The sequence below is a fragment of the Nesoenas mayeri genome, assembly GCF_963082525.1.
Source record: "Nesoenas mayeri genome assembly, chromosome: 36".
Taxonomy (NCBI): Eukaryota; Metazoa; Chordata; class Aves; order Columbiformes; family Columbidae; genus Nesoenas; species Nesoenas mayeri.
Genome location: NC_137577.1, coordinates 166,941 through 181,822, shown reverse-complemented (window position 1 = coordinate 181,822; position 14,882 = coordinate 166,941). Strand labels below are relative to the sequence as shown.

General features: G+C 58.7%; 1 protein-coding gene across 1 annotated transcript in view; it reads left to right on the top strand.

Moving 5' to 3' along the window:
• Positions 1 to 3,474: 3,474 nt before the first annotated feature.
• Positions 3,475 to 14,882, top strand: part of ASPDH (aspartate dehydrogenase domain containing) — a gene marked incomplete at both ends in the record, with an annotated part of 12,085 nt that continues 677 nt past the window's right edge. Inside the window, 7 exon segments of the mRNA XM_080361667.1 lie at positions 3,475 to 3,535; positions 5,885 to 6,023; positions 7,408 to 7,492; positions 9,467 to 9,475; positions 9,477 to 9,617; positions 11,613 to 11,735; positions 11,737 to 11,846. Coding sequence (XP_080217793.1) covers positions 3,475 to 3,535; positions 5,885 to 6,023; positions 7,408 to 7,492; positions 9,467 to 9,475; positions 9,477 to 9,617; positions 11,613 to 11,735; positions 11,737 to 11,846 — 668 coding nt within the window.

The window sequence follows — 14,882 nt, the reverse complement described above, 5'->3', positions numbered from 1 at the left end:
GGGTCTCCCAGATACCTGGGTCCTTTTTATTAGTGAAATGGGGGTTCAGTTCCCGGACGCCTGGGTCCCTTTTTGGGTTTCCCGGATGCCTGGGTCCCTTTTTGGGGGGGGATTCCCAGACGCCTGGGTCCCTTTTTGGGGTCTCCCGGACGCCTGGGTCCTTTTTATTGCTAAAACAGGGGTTCATTGCCCGGACGCTTGGGTCCCTTTTTGGGGGTCTCCCGGACGCCTGGGTCCCTTTTTGGTGTATCCCGGACGCCTGGGTCCTTTTCATTGGTGAAACAGGGTTCAGTTCCCGGACGCCTGGGTCCCTTTTTGGGGTTTCCCGGACGCCTGGGTCCCTTTTTATTCATGAAACAGGAGTTCAATTCCCGGATGCCTGGGTCCCTTTTTGGGGTTTCCCGGATGCCTGGGTCCCTTTTTGGAGGGGGATTCCCGGACGCCTGGGTCCCTTTTTGGGGTCTCCCGGACGCCTGGGTCCTTTTTATTGGGGAAACAAGGGGGTTAATTCCCGGACGCCTGGGTCCCTTTCTGGGGTTTCTCGGACTCCTGGGTCCCTTTTTTGGGGACTCCCGGACACCTGGGTCCTTTTTATTAGTGAAATGGGGGTTCAGTTCCCGGACGCCTGGGTCCCTTTTTGGGGTCTCCCGGACACCTGGGTCCTTTTTATTAGTGAAATGGGGGTTCAATTCCCGGACGCCTGGGTCCCTTTTTGGGGTCTCTCGGACGCCTGGGTCCTTTCTGTTGGGAAGTGGGGGGGTGTGCAGTTCCCGGACGCCTGGGTCCCCGGTCGCCGTGCCGGTTGCCATGGGAACGGGCTGGTTGCCCGGGTAACACTGCGGGGGGGGGGATGGGGAGCGGGGGGGAGGGGCAGTGCGGCGGTTGCCATGGAAACACTGCCGGGGGGGGGGGGCGGGGCGCTCTGAGCGATCACCATGGCAACGGCGCCTGCTGATGGGACCCAGGCGCCCGGGCCCCTCCCCCCCCCATAAAAAGGGACCCAGGCGTTCGGGCCCAATTGCCAATAATGGACCCAGGCGTTTGGGCTCCCCCCTCCCAATAAGGGACCCAGGCGTTCGGGTCCCCCTCCCAATAAGGGACCCAGGCGTTCGGGTCCCCCCCTCCCCTAAAGAAGGGACCCAGGTGTTCGGGCTCCTCCCTCCCAATAAGGGACCCAGGCATTCGGCCCCCCCCCCTCCCCCAAAAAGGGACCCAGGCATTCGGGTCCCCCCCTCCCCTAAAGAAGGGACCCAGGCATTCGGGCTCCCCCCTCCCAATAAGGGACCCAGGCATTCGGCCCCCCCCCCCCCCCCAAAAAGGGACCCAGGCATTCGGGGCCCCCCCTCCCAATAAGGGACCCAGGCGTTCGGGTCCCCCTCCCAATAAGGGACCCAGGCGTTCGGGCCCCATTCCCAAAAAGGAACCCAGGCGTTCGGGGCCCCCCCTCCCAATAAGGGACCCAGGCGTTCGACATCCCCCCCCGCTTCCCCCAATAAAGGACCCAGGCGTTCGGGTCCCCCCCCTCCCCCAAAAAGGGACCCAGGCGTTCGGGCTCCCCCACCTTCTCCCAATAAGGGACCCAGGCGTTCGGGCCCCCCCTTCCCAATAAGGGACCCAGGCATTTGGGCCCCCCCCCTCCCAATAAAGAACTCAGGCATTCGGGGCCCCCCTCTCCCCCAAAAAGGGACCCAGGCATTCGGGCTCCCCCCTCCCAATAAGGGACCCAGGCGTTCAGGCCCCCACTTTACCCCAATAAAGGACCCAGGCGTTCGGGTCCCCCCCCTCCCAATAAGGGACCCAGGTGTTCGGGTCCCCCCCTCCCCTAAAGAAGGGACCCAGGTGTTCGGGTCCCCCCCCTCCCCTAATAAAGGACCCAGGCGTTCGGGCCCCCCCTCTCAATAAGGGACCCAGGCGTCCGGGCCCCTCCCCCTAAAGGGACCCAGGCGTCCGGGTTGAACATTAACGGGGGGCGGGGGGGGCAAAGGCCGGAGCAGCAGGAGCGGCCGGTGGGGCTGGGGGGCAATTAGGGCCGAGGGTAATTAACGGGGGGGGTGGGGGGCAGATTGAGGGGGGGGGCGGTTATGGGGCAGGGGGGATAATTGTGGGGCAGTTATGGGGCAGTTCTGGTCAGTTGTGGGTCAGTTATGGGTCAGTTCTGGTCACTTATGGGGTCTCTATGGGGTGTCTGTGGGTCTCTATGGAGTCTCTATGGGTCTCTATGGGGGGGGTCTATGGGGTGTCAATGCGGTCTCTATGGGGTCTCTATGGGTCTCTATGGGGTGTCTATGGGATCTCTATGGGGTGTCTATGGGTCTCTATGAGGTTTCTATGGGTGTCTATGGGGTCTCTATGGGGTGACTATGGGGTGTCTATGGGTCTCTATGAGGTTTCTATGGGTCTCTATGGCGTGACTATGGGGTCTCTATGGGGTGTCTATGGGTCTCTATGAGGTTTCTATGGGTCTCTATGGGGTGTCTATGGGTCTCTATGGGGTCTCTATGGAGTGTCTATGGGGTCTCTATGGGGTGTCTATGGGGTCTCTATGGGGTCTCTAAGGGGAGTCTATGGGTCTCTATGGGGTGTCAATGCGGTCTCTATGGGATCTCTATGGGTCTCTAGGGGGAGTCTATGGGGCTCTATGGGATCTCTATGGGGTGTCTATGGGGTCTCTATGGGATCTCTATGGGTCTCTATGGGGTGACTATGGGGTGTCTATGGGCCTCTCAGGGGTCTCTATGAGGTGTCTATTGGGTCTCTATGGGGTCTCTATGGGATCTCTATGGGTCTCTAGGGGGTCTCTAGGGGAGTCTATGGGTCTCTATGGGGTCTCTATGGGATCTCTATGGGTCTCTAGGGGGTCTCTAGGGGAGTCTATGGGTCTCTATGGGGTGTCTATGGGGTCTCTATGGGTCTCTATGGGGCCTCTATGGGGTGTCTATGGGTCTCTATGGGGTGTCTATGGGTCTCTATGGGATCTCTGTTGGGTCTCTATGGGGTGTCCATGGGGTGTCTATGGGTCTCTATGGGTCTCTATGAGGTGTCTGTGGGGTCTCTATGGTCTCTATGGGGTGTCTATGGGGTGTCTTATGGGTCAGTTTTGGTCAGTTATGGGGCAGCCGTGGGTCAGTTCTGCTCACTTGTGGGTCAGTTGTGGGTCAGCTGTGGGTCAGCTCTGGTCACTTATGGGGCATCCATGGGTCAGTTCTGGTCACTTGGAGTCAGTTGTGGGTCAGTTATGAGTCAGCTCTGGTCACTTATGGGGCAGCCATGGGTCAGCTATGGGTCAGCTCTGGTCACTTATGGGGCAGCCGTGGGTCAGTTATGGGTCAGCTCTGGTCACTTATGGGGCAGCCATGGGTCAGCTCTGGTCACTTATGAGGCAGCCGTGGGTCAGTTGTGGGTCAGTTCTGGTCACTTGTGGGTCAGCTATGGGTCAGCTCTGGTCACTTATGGGGCAGCTCTCGTTCCCAGGCCATGGAGGGGTCGGGGGCTCCGCGCTGTCGCCGTGTGGGGATCCTGGGCTACGGACGCCTGGGTATGGGAATGGGGCTATGGGGGCTATGGGTCTCTATGGGGGGTCTATGGGGTCTCTATGGGTCCCTATGGGTCTCTATGGGGGTCTATGGGGTGTTTATGGGTCTCTATGGGTCTCTGTGGGGGATCTATGGAGTGTCTATGGGTCTCTATGGGGGGTCTGTGGGGTCTCTATGGGTCCCATGGGGTGTCTTTGAGGTCTCTATGGGTCTCTGTGGGGTCTCTATGGGGTCTCTATGGGTCTCTGTGGGGTCTCTATGGGGTCTCTATGGGGTGTCTATGGGTCTCTATGGGGTGTCTCTGGGGTCTCTATGGGGTCTCTGGGGTGTCTATGGGTCTCTCTGGTCTCTCTCTGGTCTCTATGGTCTCTCTGGTCTCTGTGGTGTCTCTGGTGTCTCTATGGTGTCTCTGGTGTCTCTCTGGTGTCTCTCTGGTGTCTCTCTGGTGTCTCTCTGGTCTCTGTGGTGTCTCTATGGTGTCTCTATGGTGTCTCTCTGGTCTCCGCGGTGTCTCTATGGTGTCTCTCTGGTGTCTCTATGGTCTCTCTGGTCTCTGTGGTGTCTCTCTGGTCTCTCTCTGGTCTCTCTGGTGTCTCTCTGGTGTCTCTCTGGTCTCTCTGGTGTCTCTATGGTCTCTCTCTCTGGTCTCTCTCTCTGGTGTCTCTCTGGTCTCTCTCTGGTCTCTCTCTGGTCTCTCTATGGTGTCTCTATTGTGTCTCTCTGGTCTCTCTCTATGGTCTCTCTGGTGTCTCTCTGGTGTCTCTCTGGTGTCTCTCTGGTCTCTCTGGTCTCTCTATGGTCTCTCTCTGGTCTCTATGGTCTCTCTGGTGTCTCTCTGGTCTGTCTCTATGGTGTCTCTATGGTCTCTCTGTTCTCTCTGGTGTCTCTCTGGTGTCTCTCTGGTGTCTCTCTGTTCTCTCTGGTGTCTCTCTGGTGTCTCTCTGGTGTCTCTCTGGTCTCTCTGGTCTGTCTCTATGCTGTCTCTCTGGTGTCTCTATGGTGTCTCTCTGGTGTCTCTCTGGTCTCTACGGTGTCTCTCTGTTCTCTATGGTCTCTCTGGTCTCTCTGGTGTCTCTCTGGTCTGTCTCTCTGGTCTCTCTGGTCTCTCTGGTCTGTCTCTATGCTGTCTCTCTGGTGTCTCTATGGTGTCTCTCTGGTGTCTCTCTGGTCTCTACGGTGTCTCTCTGTTCTCTATGGTCTCTCTGGTCTCTCTGGTGTCTCTCTGGTCTGTCTCTCTGGTCTCTCTGGTCTCTCTGGTCTGTCTCTATGCTGTCTCTCTGGTGTCTCTATGGTGTCTCTCTGGTGTCTCTCTGGTCTCTACGGTGTCTCTCTGTTCTCTATGGTCTCTCTGGTCTCTCTGGTGTCTCTCTGGTCTCTCTCTCTGGTGTCTCTGTGGTCTCTCTGGTCCTCGTGGTGTCTCTCTGGTGTCTCTCTGATGTCTCTCTCTGGTCTCTCTGGTCTCTCTGGTCTGTCTCTATGGTGTCTCTCTGGTGTCTCTCTGGTCTGTCTCTCTGGTCTCTCTGGTGTCTCTCTGTTCTCTCTCTCTGGTGTCTCTCTATGGTGTCTCTCTGGTCTCTCTCTATGGTTTCTCTAGTGTCTCTCTCTGGTCTCTCTATGGTCTCTCTGGTCTCTCTATGGTCTCTCTGGTGTCTCTCTGGTCTGTCTCTATGGTGTCTCTATGGTCTCTCTGTTCTCTCTGGTGTCTCTCTGGTGTCTCTCTCTGGTCTCTCTGGTCTCTCTCTCTGGTGTCTCTCTGGTGTCTCTCTGGTGTCTCTCTGGTGTCTCTCTCTGTTCTCTCTGGTGTCTCTCTGGTGTCTCTCTGGTGTCTCTCTGGTCTCTCTGGTCTCTCTATGGTCTCTCTCTGGTCTCTATGGTCTCTCTGGTGTCTCTATGGTGTCTCTATGGTCTCTCTCTTCTCTCTGGTGTCTCTCTGGTGTCTCTCTGGTGTCTCTCTGGTCTCTCTCTCTGTTCTCTCTGGTCTCTCTCTCTGGTCTCTCTGGTCTCTCTCTCTGGTCTCTCTGGTGTCTCTCTATGGGCTCTCTGGTGTCTCTATGGTGTCTCTCTGGTGTCTCTCTATGGTGTCTCTATGGTGTCTCTCTGGTCTCTCTCTATGGTTTCTCTAGTGTCTCTCTCTGGTCTCTCTGGTGTCTCTATGGTGTCTCTATGGTCTCTCTGGTCTCTCTATGGTCTCTCTCTGGTCTCTCTGGTCTCTCTGGTGTCTCTCTGGTGTCTCTCTGGTCTGTCTCTATGATGTCTCTATGGTCTCTCTGTTCTCTATGGTCTCTCTGGTGTCTCTCTATGGTCTCTCTGGTGTCTCTCTGGTGTCTCTCTGGTGTCTGTGTGTCCCGCAGGGCAGTTCCTGGCCGCCCGGCTGCTGTCCGAGGGCGCCCCCTGCGGGCTGTCTCTGGGCTTCGTGTGGAGGCGGGGGGGGCCAGAGCGGCCCCTCCCCCCGCCCCTCCCCCTCTGGGACCTGCGCGACCTGCCGAGCACGTGAGCGCACGGGTCACGTGGCTCCCGGGTCACGTGGCACCTGTGTCATCTGTGTCACCCGAGTCACGTGGCACCTGTGTCACGTGTCACTTTGTCACCTGTCACCTGTGTCACTGTGTCACCCGTGTCATCTGTGTCACGTGTCACTGTATCACCTGGGTCACGTGTCACCTGTGTCACGTGTCACCCGTGTCACTGTGTCACCTGGGTCACGTGTCACCCGTGTCACCCTTGTCATGTGTCACCCGTGTCACCTGTGTCACGTGTCAGCCGTGTCACTGTGTCACCTGGGTCACGTGGCACCTGTGTCACTGTGTCACCCGTGTCAGATGTCACCCGTGTCATGTGTCACCCATGTCACCTGTGTCACGTGTCACCCGTGTCACCCATGTCATGTGTCACCTGTGTCACGTGTCACCCGTGTCATGTGTCACCTGTGTCACGTGTCACCCGTGTCACCCGTGTCATGTGTCACCTGTGTCACGTGTCACCCGTTTCACCTGTGTCACGTGTCACCCGTGTCACTGTGTCACCTGGGTCACGTGGCACCTGTGTCACGTGTCACCCATGTCATCTGTGTCACTCGAGTCACATGTCACCTGTGTCACGTGTCACTTTGTCACCTGTATCACGTGTCACCCGTGTCACTGTGTCACCCGTGTCAGATGTCACCCGTGTCATGTGTCACCCGTGTCACTTGTGTCACATGTCACCCGTGTCACACGTGTCACCTGGGTCATGTGTCACCCATGTCATGTGTTGCCCGAGTCACGTGTCACTTTGTCACCTGTGTCACATGTCACCCGTGTCACTGTGCCACCCATGTCACATGTTGCCCATGTCACTGTGTCACCTGTGTCACCCGTGTCATGTGTCACCTGTGTCACACGTGTCACCTGTGTCATATGTCATCTGTGTCAAGTGTCACCCCTGTCACGTGTCACCCAAGTCACGTGTCACCCGTGTCACCCGCGTCATGTGTCACCCATGTCATGTGTCACTGTGTCACCTGTGCCACCCGCGTCACATGTCACCTGTGTCATGTGTCACCTCTGCGCCCATGTCCCCATGTCCCCATGTCCCATGTCCCCCTGTCCCATATCCCCATGTCCCCATTGTCCCATATCTCCATGTCCCATGTCCCCATATCCCATGTCCCCCTGTCCCCATGTCCCCATGTCTGTCTGTCCCCATATCCCCCTGTCCCCATGTCCCCCTGTCCCCATATCCCCATGTCTCCCTGTCCCCATATCCCCATGTCTGTCTGTCCCCATATCCCCATGTCCCCATGTCCCCATATCCCCATGTCCCCATATCCCCATATCCCATGTCCCCTGTCTGTCCCCTGTCCCCATGTCTGTCCCCGTCTGTCTGTCCCGCCCAGGGGGGTGCAGCTGGTTGTTGAGGTTTCTCATCCCTCGGTGGCCCAAGAGCACGGAGAGGAAATTCTGAAACACGCGGATCTGATGGTGGGGACAGACGGACAGACGGACAGACGGACAGACGGACAGGGGACATGGGACAGGGGGACATGGGACATGGGGATGTGGGGACATGGGGACATGGGGAATATGGGGACATGGGACAGGGGGACATGGGGATATGGGGACATGGGGACAGACAGACATGGGGACATGGGGATATGGGGACAGGGGGACATGGGATATGGGGATATGGGGACATGGGGACAGACAGACATGGAGATGTGGGACATGGGGACATGGGGATATGGGGACATGGGGATATGGGGACATGGGGACAGACAGACATGGGGACATGGGGATATGGGGACAGGGGGACATGGGACATGGGGATGTGGGGACAGGGGGATATGGGGATGTGGGGATATGGGGACATGGGGAGGTTGGGGACAGGGGGAGGGGGCACCTTGGGGACAATGGGGACAGGCGGGAGGTTGGGGACGGCAGGGACAGCATGGGGGGACTGTGGGGATATTGGGGACCATGGGGGCGGAGGGGACATGGGGGATGGGGGTGTCCCTATCCCCATTGGTGACACTGGGGGTGCCCATGACCCCACTGGTGACACTGTCCCTGTCCCCATTGGTGACACTGGGATGTCCCTGACCCCATTGGTGACACTGGGGACATCCCTGTCCCCATTGGTGACACTGTCCCCGTCCCCATTGGTGACACTGGGGGTGTCCCTGACCCCATTGGTGACACCGGGGTGTCCCTGTCCCCATTGGTGACACTGTCCCCATCCAGCTGGGGTCACTCAGGGTGACACTGGGGGTGTCCCCATCCCCATTGGTGACACTGTCCCTGTCCCCATTGGTGACACTGGGGGTGTCCCCATCCCCATTGGTGACACTGGGGATGTCCCTGACCCCATTGGTGACACTGTCCCTGTCCCCATTGGTGACACTGGGGGTGTCCCTGACCCCATTGGTGACACTGTCCCTGTCCCCATTGGTGACACTAGGGACATCCCTGTCCCCATTGGTGACACTGGGGGTGTCCCTGACCCCATTGGTGACACTGTCCCTGTCCCCATTGGTGACACTGGGGGTGTCCCTGACCCCACTGGTGACACTGTCCCCATCCAGCTGGGGTCACTCAGGGTGACACTGGGGGTGTCCCCGTCCCCATTGGTGACACTGTCCTTGTCCCCATTGGTGACACTGGGGGTGTCCCCATCCCCATTGGTGACACCGGGGTGTCCCCGTCCCCACTGGTGACACTGTCCTTGTCCCCATTGGTGACACTGGGGGTGTCCCCATCCCCATTGGTGACACTGGGGTGTCCCCGTCCCCACTGGTGACACTGTCCTTGTCCCCATTGGTGACACTGGGGGTGTCCCCATCCCCATTGGTGACACTGGGGTGTCCCTGTCCCCATTGGTGACACTGTCCTTGTCCCCATTGGTGACACTGGGATGTCCCTGACCCCATTGGTGACACTGGGGACATCCCTGTCCCCATTGGTGACACTGTCCCCGTCCCCATTGGTGACACTGGGGATGTCCCTGACCCCACTGGTGACACTGTCCTTGTCCCCATTGGTGACACTGGGGGTGTCCCTGACCCCATTGGTGACACTGTCCCTGTCCCCATTGGTGACACTGGGGTGTCCCTGTCCCCATTGGTGACACTGTCCCCATCCAGCTGGGGTCACTCAGGGTGACACTGGGGGTATCCCCGTCCCCATTGGTGACACTGTCCCTGTCCCCATTGGTGACACTGGGGGTGTCCCCATCCCCATTGGTGACACTGGGGATGTCCCTGACCCTATTGGTGACACTGTCCCTGTCCCCATTGGTGACACTGGGGGTGTCCCTGACCCCATTGGTGACACTGGGGGTATCCCCGTCCCCATTGGTGACACTGTCCTTGTCCCCATTGGTGACACTGGGGGTGTCCCCATCCCCATTGGTGACACTGGGGTGTCCCTGTCCCCACTAGTGACACTGTCCCCATGCAGCTGGGGTCCCCCGTCGGCGCTGTCGGACCCGGAGACGCGGCGGCGCCTGCAGGGGGCGGTGGAGCGGGGGGGTCACACGCTCTATGTCCCCCGGGGGGCGCTCTGGGGCTGCGAGGACATCGAGAGGATGGACCGGGCGGGGACCCTGCAGGTGACAATGGGACATGGGGGCGTTGGGGACGATGGGGGCAATGGGGGCGATGGGGGCAATGGGGGCAATGGGGGCGATGGGGGCGATGGAGGCGATGGGGACAATGGGGGTGATGGGGACAATGGGGTAATGGGGGCGATGGGGACAATGGGGGACAATGGGGGCAATGGGGGTAATGGGGACACAGAGGGCAATGGGGGCAATGGAGGCAATGGGGACATAGAGAGGATGGACTGGGCAGGGACCCTGCAGGTGACAATGGGACATGGGGGCGTTGGGGATGATGGGGGCAATGGGGGCGATGGAGGCAATGGGGGCGATGGGGGCGATGGGGGCGATGGGGGCGATGGGGGCGATGGGGACAATGGGGGTGATGGGGACAATGGGGTAATGGGGGCGATGGGGACAATGGGGGACAATGGGGGCGATGGGGGCAATGGGGACAATGGGGGCAATGGGGACAATGGGGGCAATGGGGGCAATGGGAACAATGGGGGTAATGGGGGCAATGGGGGCGATGGGGACAATGGGGACACAGGGACAATGGAGACAATGGGGTAATGGGGACAATGGGGGCAATGGGGGCAACGGGGACAATGGGGGCAATAGGGGCGATGGGGACAATGGGGGTGATGGGGACAATGGGGACAATGGGGGCAATGGGGACATAGAGAGGATGGACTGGGTGAGGACCTTGCAGGTGACAATGGGGACATGGGGACAATGGGGGCGATGGGGGCAATGGGGAAATGGGGACATGGGGACAATGGGGACATAAAGAGGATGGACTGGGCGGGGACCCTGTAGGTGACAATGGGACATGGGGACAATGGGGGCGATGGGGGACAATGGGGGCAATGGGGGGTAATGGGGACATTGGGGGACAAGGGGGACATAGAGAGGATGGACGGGTGGGGACCTTGCAGGTGACAATGGGGGCGATGGGGACAATGGGGGCAATGGGGACAATGGGGACAATGGGGGCAACGGGGGCAATGGGGACAATGGGGACAATGGGGGTAATGGGGACACAGGGACAATGGGGATATGGGGACAATGGGGTAATGGGAGCGATGGGGACATTGGGGGTAATGGGGACAATGGGACAGTGGGCACTTGGGGACATAGGGACAATGGGGACAATGGGGCCATTGGGGGCAATGGGGACATGGGGATATAGGGACATGAGGACAGTGCAGGCAATGGGGACAATGGGGACAGAGGGATAAGGAGACATGGGACAATGGGGGCAATGGGGACATGGGGAGATGGGGACGGGGGGGACATGGGGATATAGGGACATGAGGACAGGGGACAATGGGACAGGGGGACATGGGGATATGGAGACAATGGGACATGGGAATATGGGGATAATGGGGACATGGGGACATGAGGACAGGGGGACAATGGGGGACATGGGAACATGGGGACATGGGGATGGGGTGATATGGGACATGGGGACAATGGGGACAGAGAGACATGGGGATATAAGGACATGGGGACATGGGACATAGGGACATGGGCACAGGGGGGATATGGGGACAATGGGGAGATGGGGATATGGGGACATGGGATATGGGGACAGGGGGACATGGGGACATGGGATATGGGGACAGGGGGATATGGGGACAATGGGGACATGGGGATATGGGGACAAGGGGATGGGGTGATATGGGACATGGGGACATGGGGATATGGGATATGGGGACATGGGGACAATGGGGACAAGGGGACAAGGGGACATGGGGATATGGGGACATGGGGATGGGGTGATACAGGACATGGGGACAATGGGGACATGGGGACAATGGGGATATGGGATATGGGGACAATGGGGACATGAGGACATGGGACATGGGGACAGGGAGATATGGGGACAGGGGGACATGGGGACATGGGGATGGGGTGATATGGGACATGGGGACATGGGGACATGGGACAATGGGGACATGGTGACCAGGTTCCCGTCCCCCCCATGTCCCATTGTCCCCGCAGGCGCTGACGGTGACGCTGACGACGTCCCCGCGCTCCCTGCGTGCAGGGGGGTGGCTGCGGGACCGGGTGGCGGCCGCGGTGGCCGCGGGGACGCGGGAGCTGCTGTACGAGGGTCCCCTGCGCTCCGCTCTGTCCCCTGTGTCCCCAGAACGTCAACGCCATGGCGGCCGCCGCGCTGGCGGCACCGCGGCTCGGCTTCGATGGCGTGCGGGCACGGCTGGTGGCAGAGCCGGGGTGGGACATTGGCACCACGTGTCACCCTGTGTCAACCAATGTCCCCCCATGTCACCCAGTGTCACCCTGTGTCACCCATTGTCACCCTGTGTCACCTCATGTCACTCTGTGTCACCCCATGTCACCCATTGTCACCCTGTTTCACCTCATGTCACCCCATGTCACCCAGTCTCACCCTGTGTCATCCTGTGTCATCTCATGTCACCCCAGTGTCACCTCATGTCACCCACTGTCACCCCAGTGTCAACTCATGTTACCCATTGTCACCCTGTGTCACCCCATGTCACCTCAGTGTCACCTCATTTCACCCAGTGTCACCTTGTGTCACCCTGTGTCACCATTGTCACCCTGTGTCAACTCATGTTACTCATTGTCACCCTGTGTCACCCGTGTCACCCCATGTCACCCATTGTCACCCTGTGTCACCTCATGTCACCCCATGTCAGCTTGTGTCACCCCATGTCAGCTTGTGTCACCCAGTGTCATCCCATGTCACCTCATGTCACCCCATGTCAGCTTGTGTCACCCCATGTCAGCTTGTGTCACTCAGTGTCATCCCATGTCACCCTGTGTCACCCATTGTCACCAACTGTCACCCTGTGTCACCTCATGTCACCCCATGTTAGCTTGTGTCACCCAGTGTCATCCCGTGTCACCCATTGTCACCCTGTGTCACCTCATGTCACCCATTGTCACCCTGTGTCACCCATTGTCACCCCCATGTCACCTTGTGTCACCCATTGCCACCCTGTGTCACTCATTGTCACCCTGTGTCACCCAGTGTCACCCCAATGTCCCCCATGTTACTCCGTGTCACCCCAGTGTCACCCTGTGTCAACTCATGTTACTCATTGTCACCCCATGTCACCCATTGTCAACTCATGTCACCCTGTGTCACTCTGTGTCACCCCATGTCACCCATTGTCACCCTGTGTCACCTCATGTCACCCCATGTTAGCTTGTGTCACCCAGTGTCATCCCATGTCACCCTGTGTCACCCATTGTCACCCCATGTCACCTTATGTCAACTCATGTCACCCTGTGTCACTCTGTGTCACCCCATGTCACCCACTGTCACTCTGTGTCACCTCATGTCACCCAGTGTCACCCTGTGTAACCTCATGTCACCTCATGTCACCCCATGTTAGCTTGTGTCACCCAGTGTCATCCCATGTCACCTCATGTCACCCCATGTCAGCTTGTGTCACTCAGTGTCATCCCATGTGACCCTGTGTCACCCATTGTCACCAACTGTCACCCTGTGTCACCTCATGTCACCCCATGTTAGCTTGTGTCACCCAGTGTCATCCCGTGTCACCCATTGTCACCCTGTGTCACCTCATGTCACCCCATGTCAGCTTATGTCACCCTGTGTCACCCAGTGTCATCTCATGCCACCCAGTGTCACTCTGTGTCACCCCATGTCACCCTGTGTCACCCCATGTCCCATCCCCATGTCACCCTGTGTCACCCTGTGTCACCCAGTGTCACCCCATGTCCCATCCTCATGTCACCCTGTGTCACCCAGTGTCACCTCATGTCACCAGTGTCACCCCATGTCCCATCCCCATGTCACCCTGTGTCACCCAGTGTCACCCCATGTCCCATCCCCATGTCACCCTGTGTCACCCATTGTCACCCAGTGTCACCTCATGTCACCCAGTGTCACCCTATGTCCCATCCCCATGTCACCCTGTGTCACCCAGTGTCACCCCATGTCCCATCCCCATGTCACCCTGTGTCACCCATTGTCACCCAGTGTCACCTCATGTCACCCAGTGTCACCCCATGTCCCATCCCCATGTCACCCTGTGTCACCCAGTGTCACCCAGTGTCACCTCATGTCACCCAGTGTCACCCCATGTCCCATCCCCATGTCACCCTGTGTCACCCAGTGTCACCCCATGTCCCATCCCATGTCACCCTGTGTCACCCAGTGTCACCCCATGTCCCATCCTCATGTCACCCTGTGTCACTCAGTGTCACCTCATGTCACCCAGTGTCACCCCATGTCCCATCCCCATGTCACCCTGTGTCACCCCATGTCCCATCCCCATGTCACCCTGTGTCACCCTGTGTCACCCAGTGTCACCCCATGTCCCATCCTCATGTCACCCTGTGTCACCCAGTGTCACCTCATGTCACCCAGTGTCACCCCATGTCCCATCCCCATGTCACCCTGTGTCACCCAGTGTCACCCCATGTCCCATCCCCATGTCACCCTGTGTCACCCAGTGTCACCCAGTGTCACCTCATGTCACCCAGTGTCACCCCATGTCCCATCCCCATGTCACCCTGTGTCACCCTGTGTCACCCCATGTCCCATCCTCATGTCACCCTGTGTCACCCAGTGTCACCTCATGTCACCCAGTGTCACCCCATGTCCCATCCCCATGTCACCCTGTGTCACCCAGTGTCACCCCATGTCCCATCCCCATGTCACCCTGTGTCACCCATTGTCACCCAGTGTCACCTCATGTCACCCAGTGTCACCCTATGTCCCACCCCCATGTCACCCTGTGTCACCCAGTGTCACCCCATGTCCCATCCCCATGTCACCCTGTGTCACCCATTGTCACCCAGTGTCACCCTATGTCCCCACCCCCATGTCACCCTGTGTCACCCAGTGTCACCCTATGTCCCATCCCCATGTCACCCTGTGTCACCCAGTGTCACCCCATGTCCCATCCCCATGTCACCCTGTGTCACCCATTGTCACCCAGTGTCACCTCATGTCACCCAGTGTCACCCCATGTCCCATCCCCATGTCACCCTGTGTCACCCAGTGTCACCCCATGTCCCATCCCCATGTCACCCTGTGTCACCCATTGTCACCCAGTGTCACCTCATGTCACCCCAGTGTCACCCCATGTCCCATCCCCATGTCACCCTGTGTCACCCAGTGTCACCCCATGTCCTATCTCCATGTCACCCTGTGTCACCCATTGTCACCCAGTGTCCCTCATTGTCACCCACCGAGTCCCGCCCTCATGTCACCCATTGTCCCCATTGTGTCCCACCCCCGTGTCACCCAGT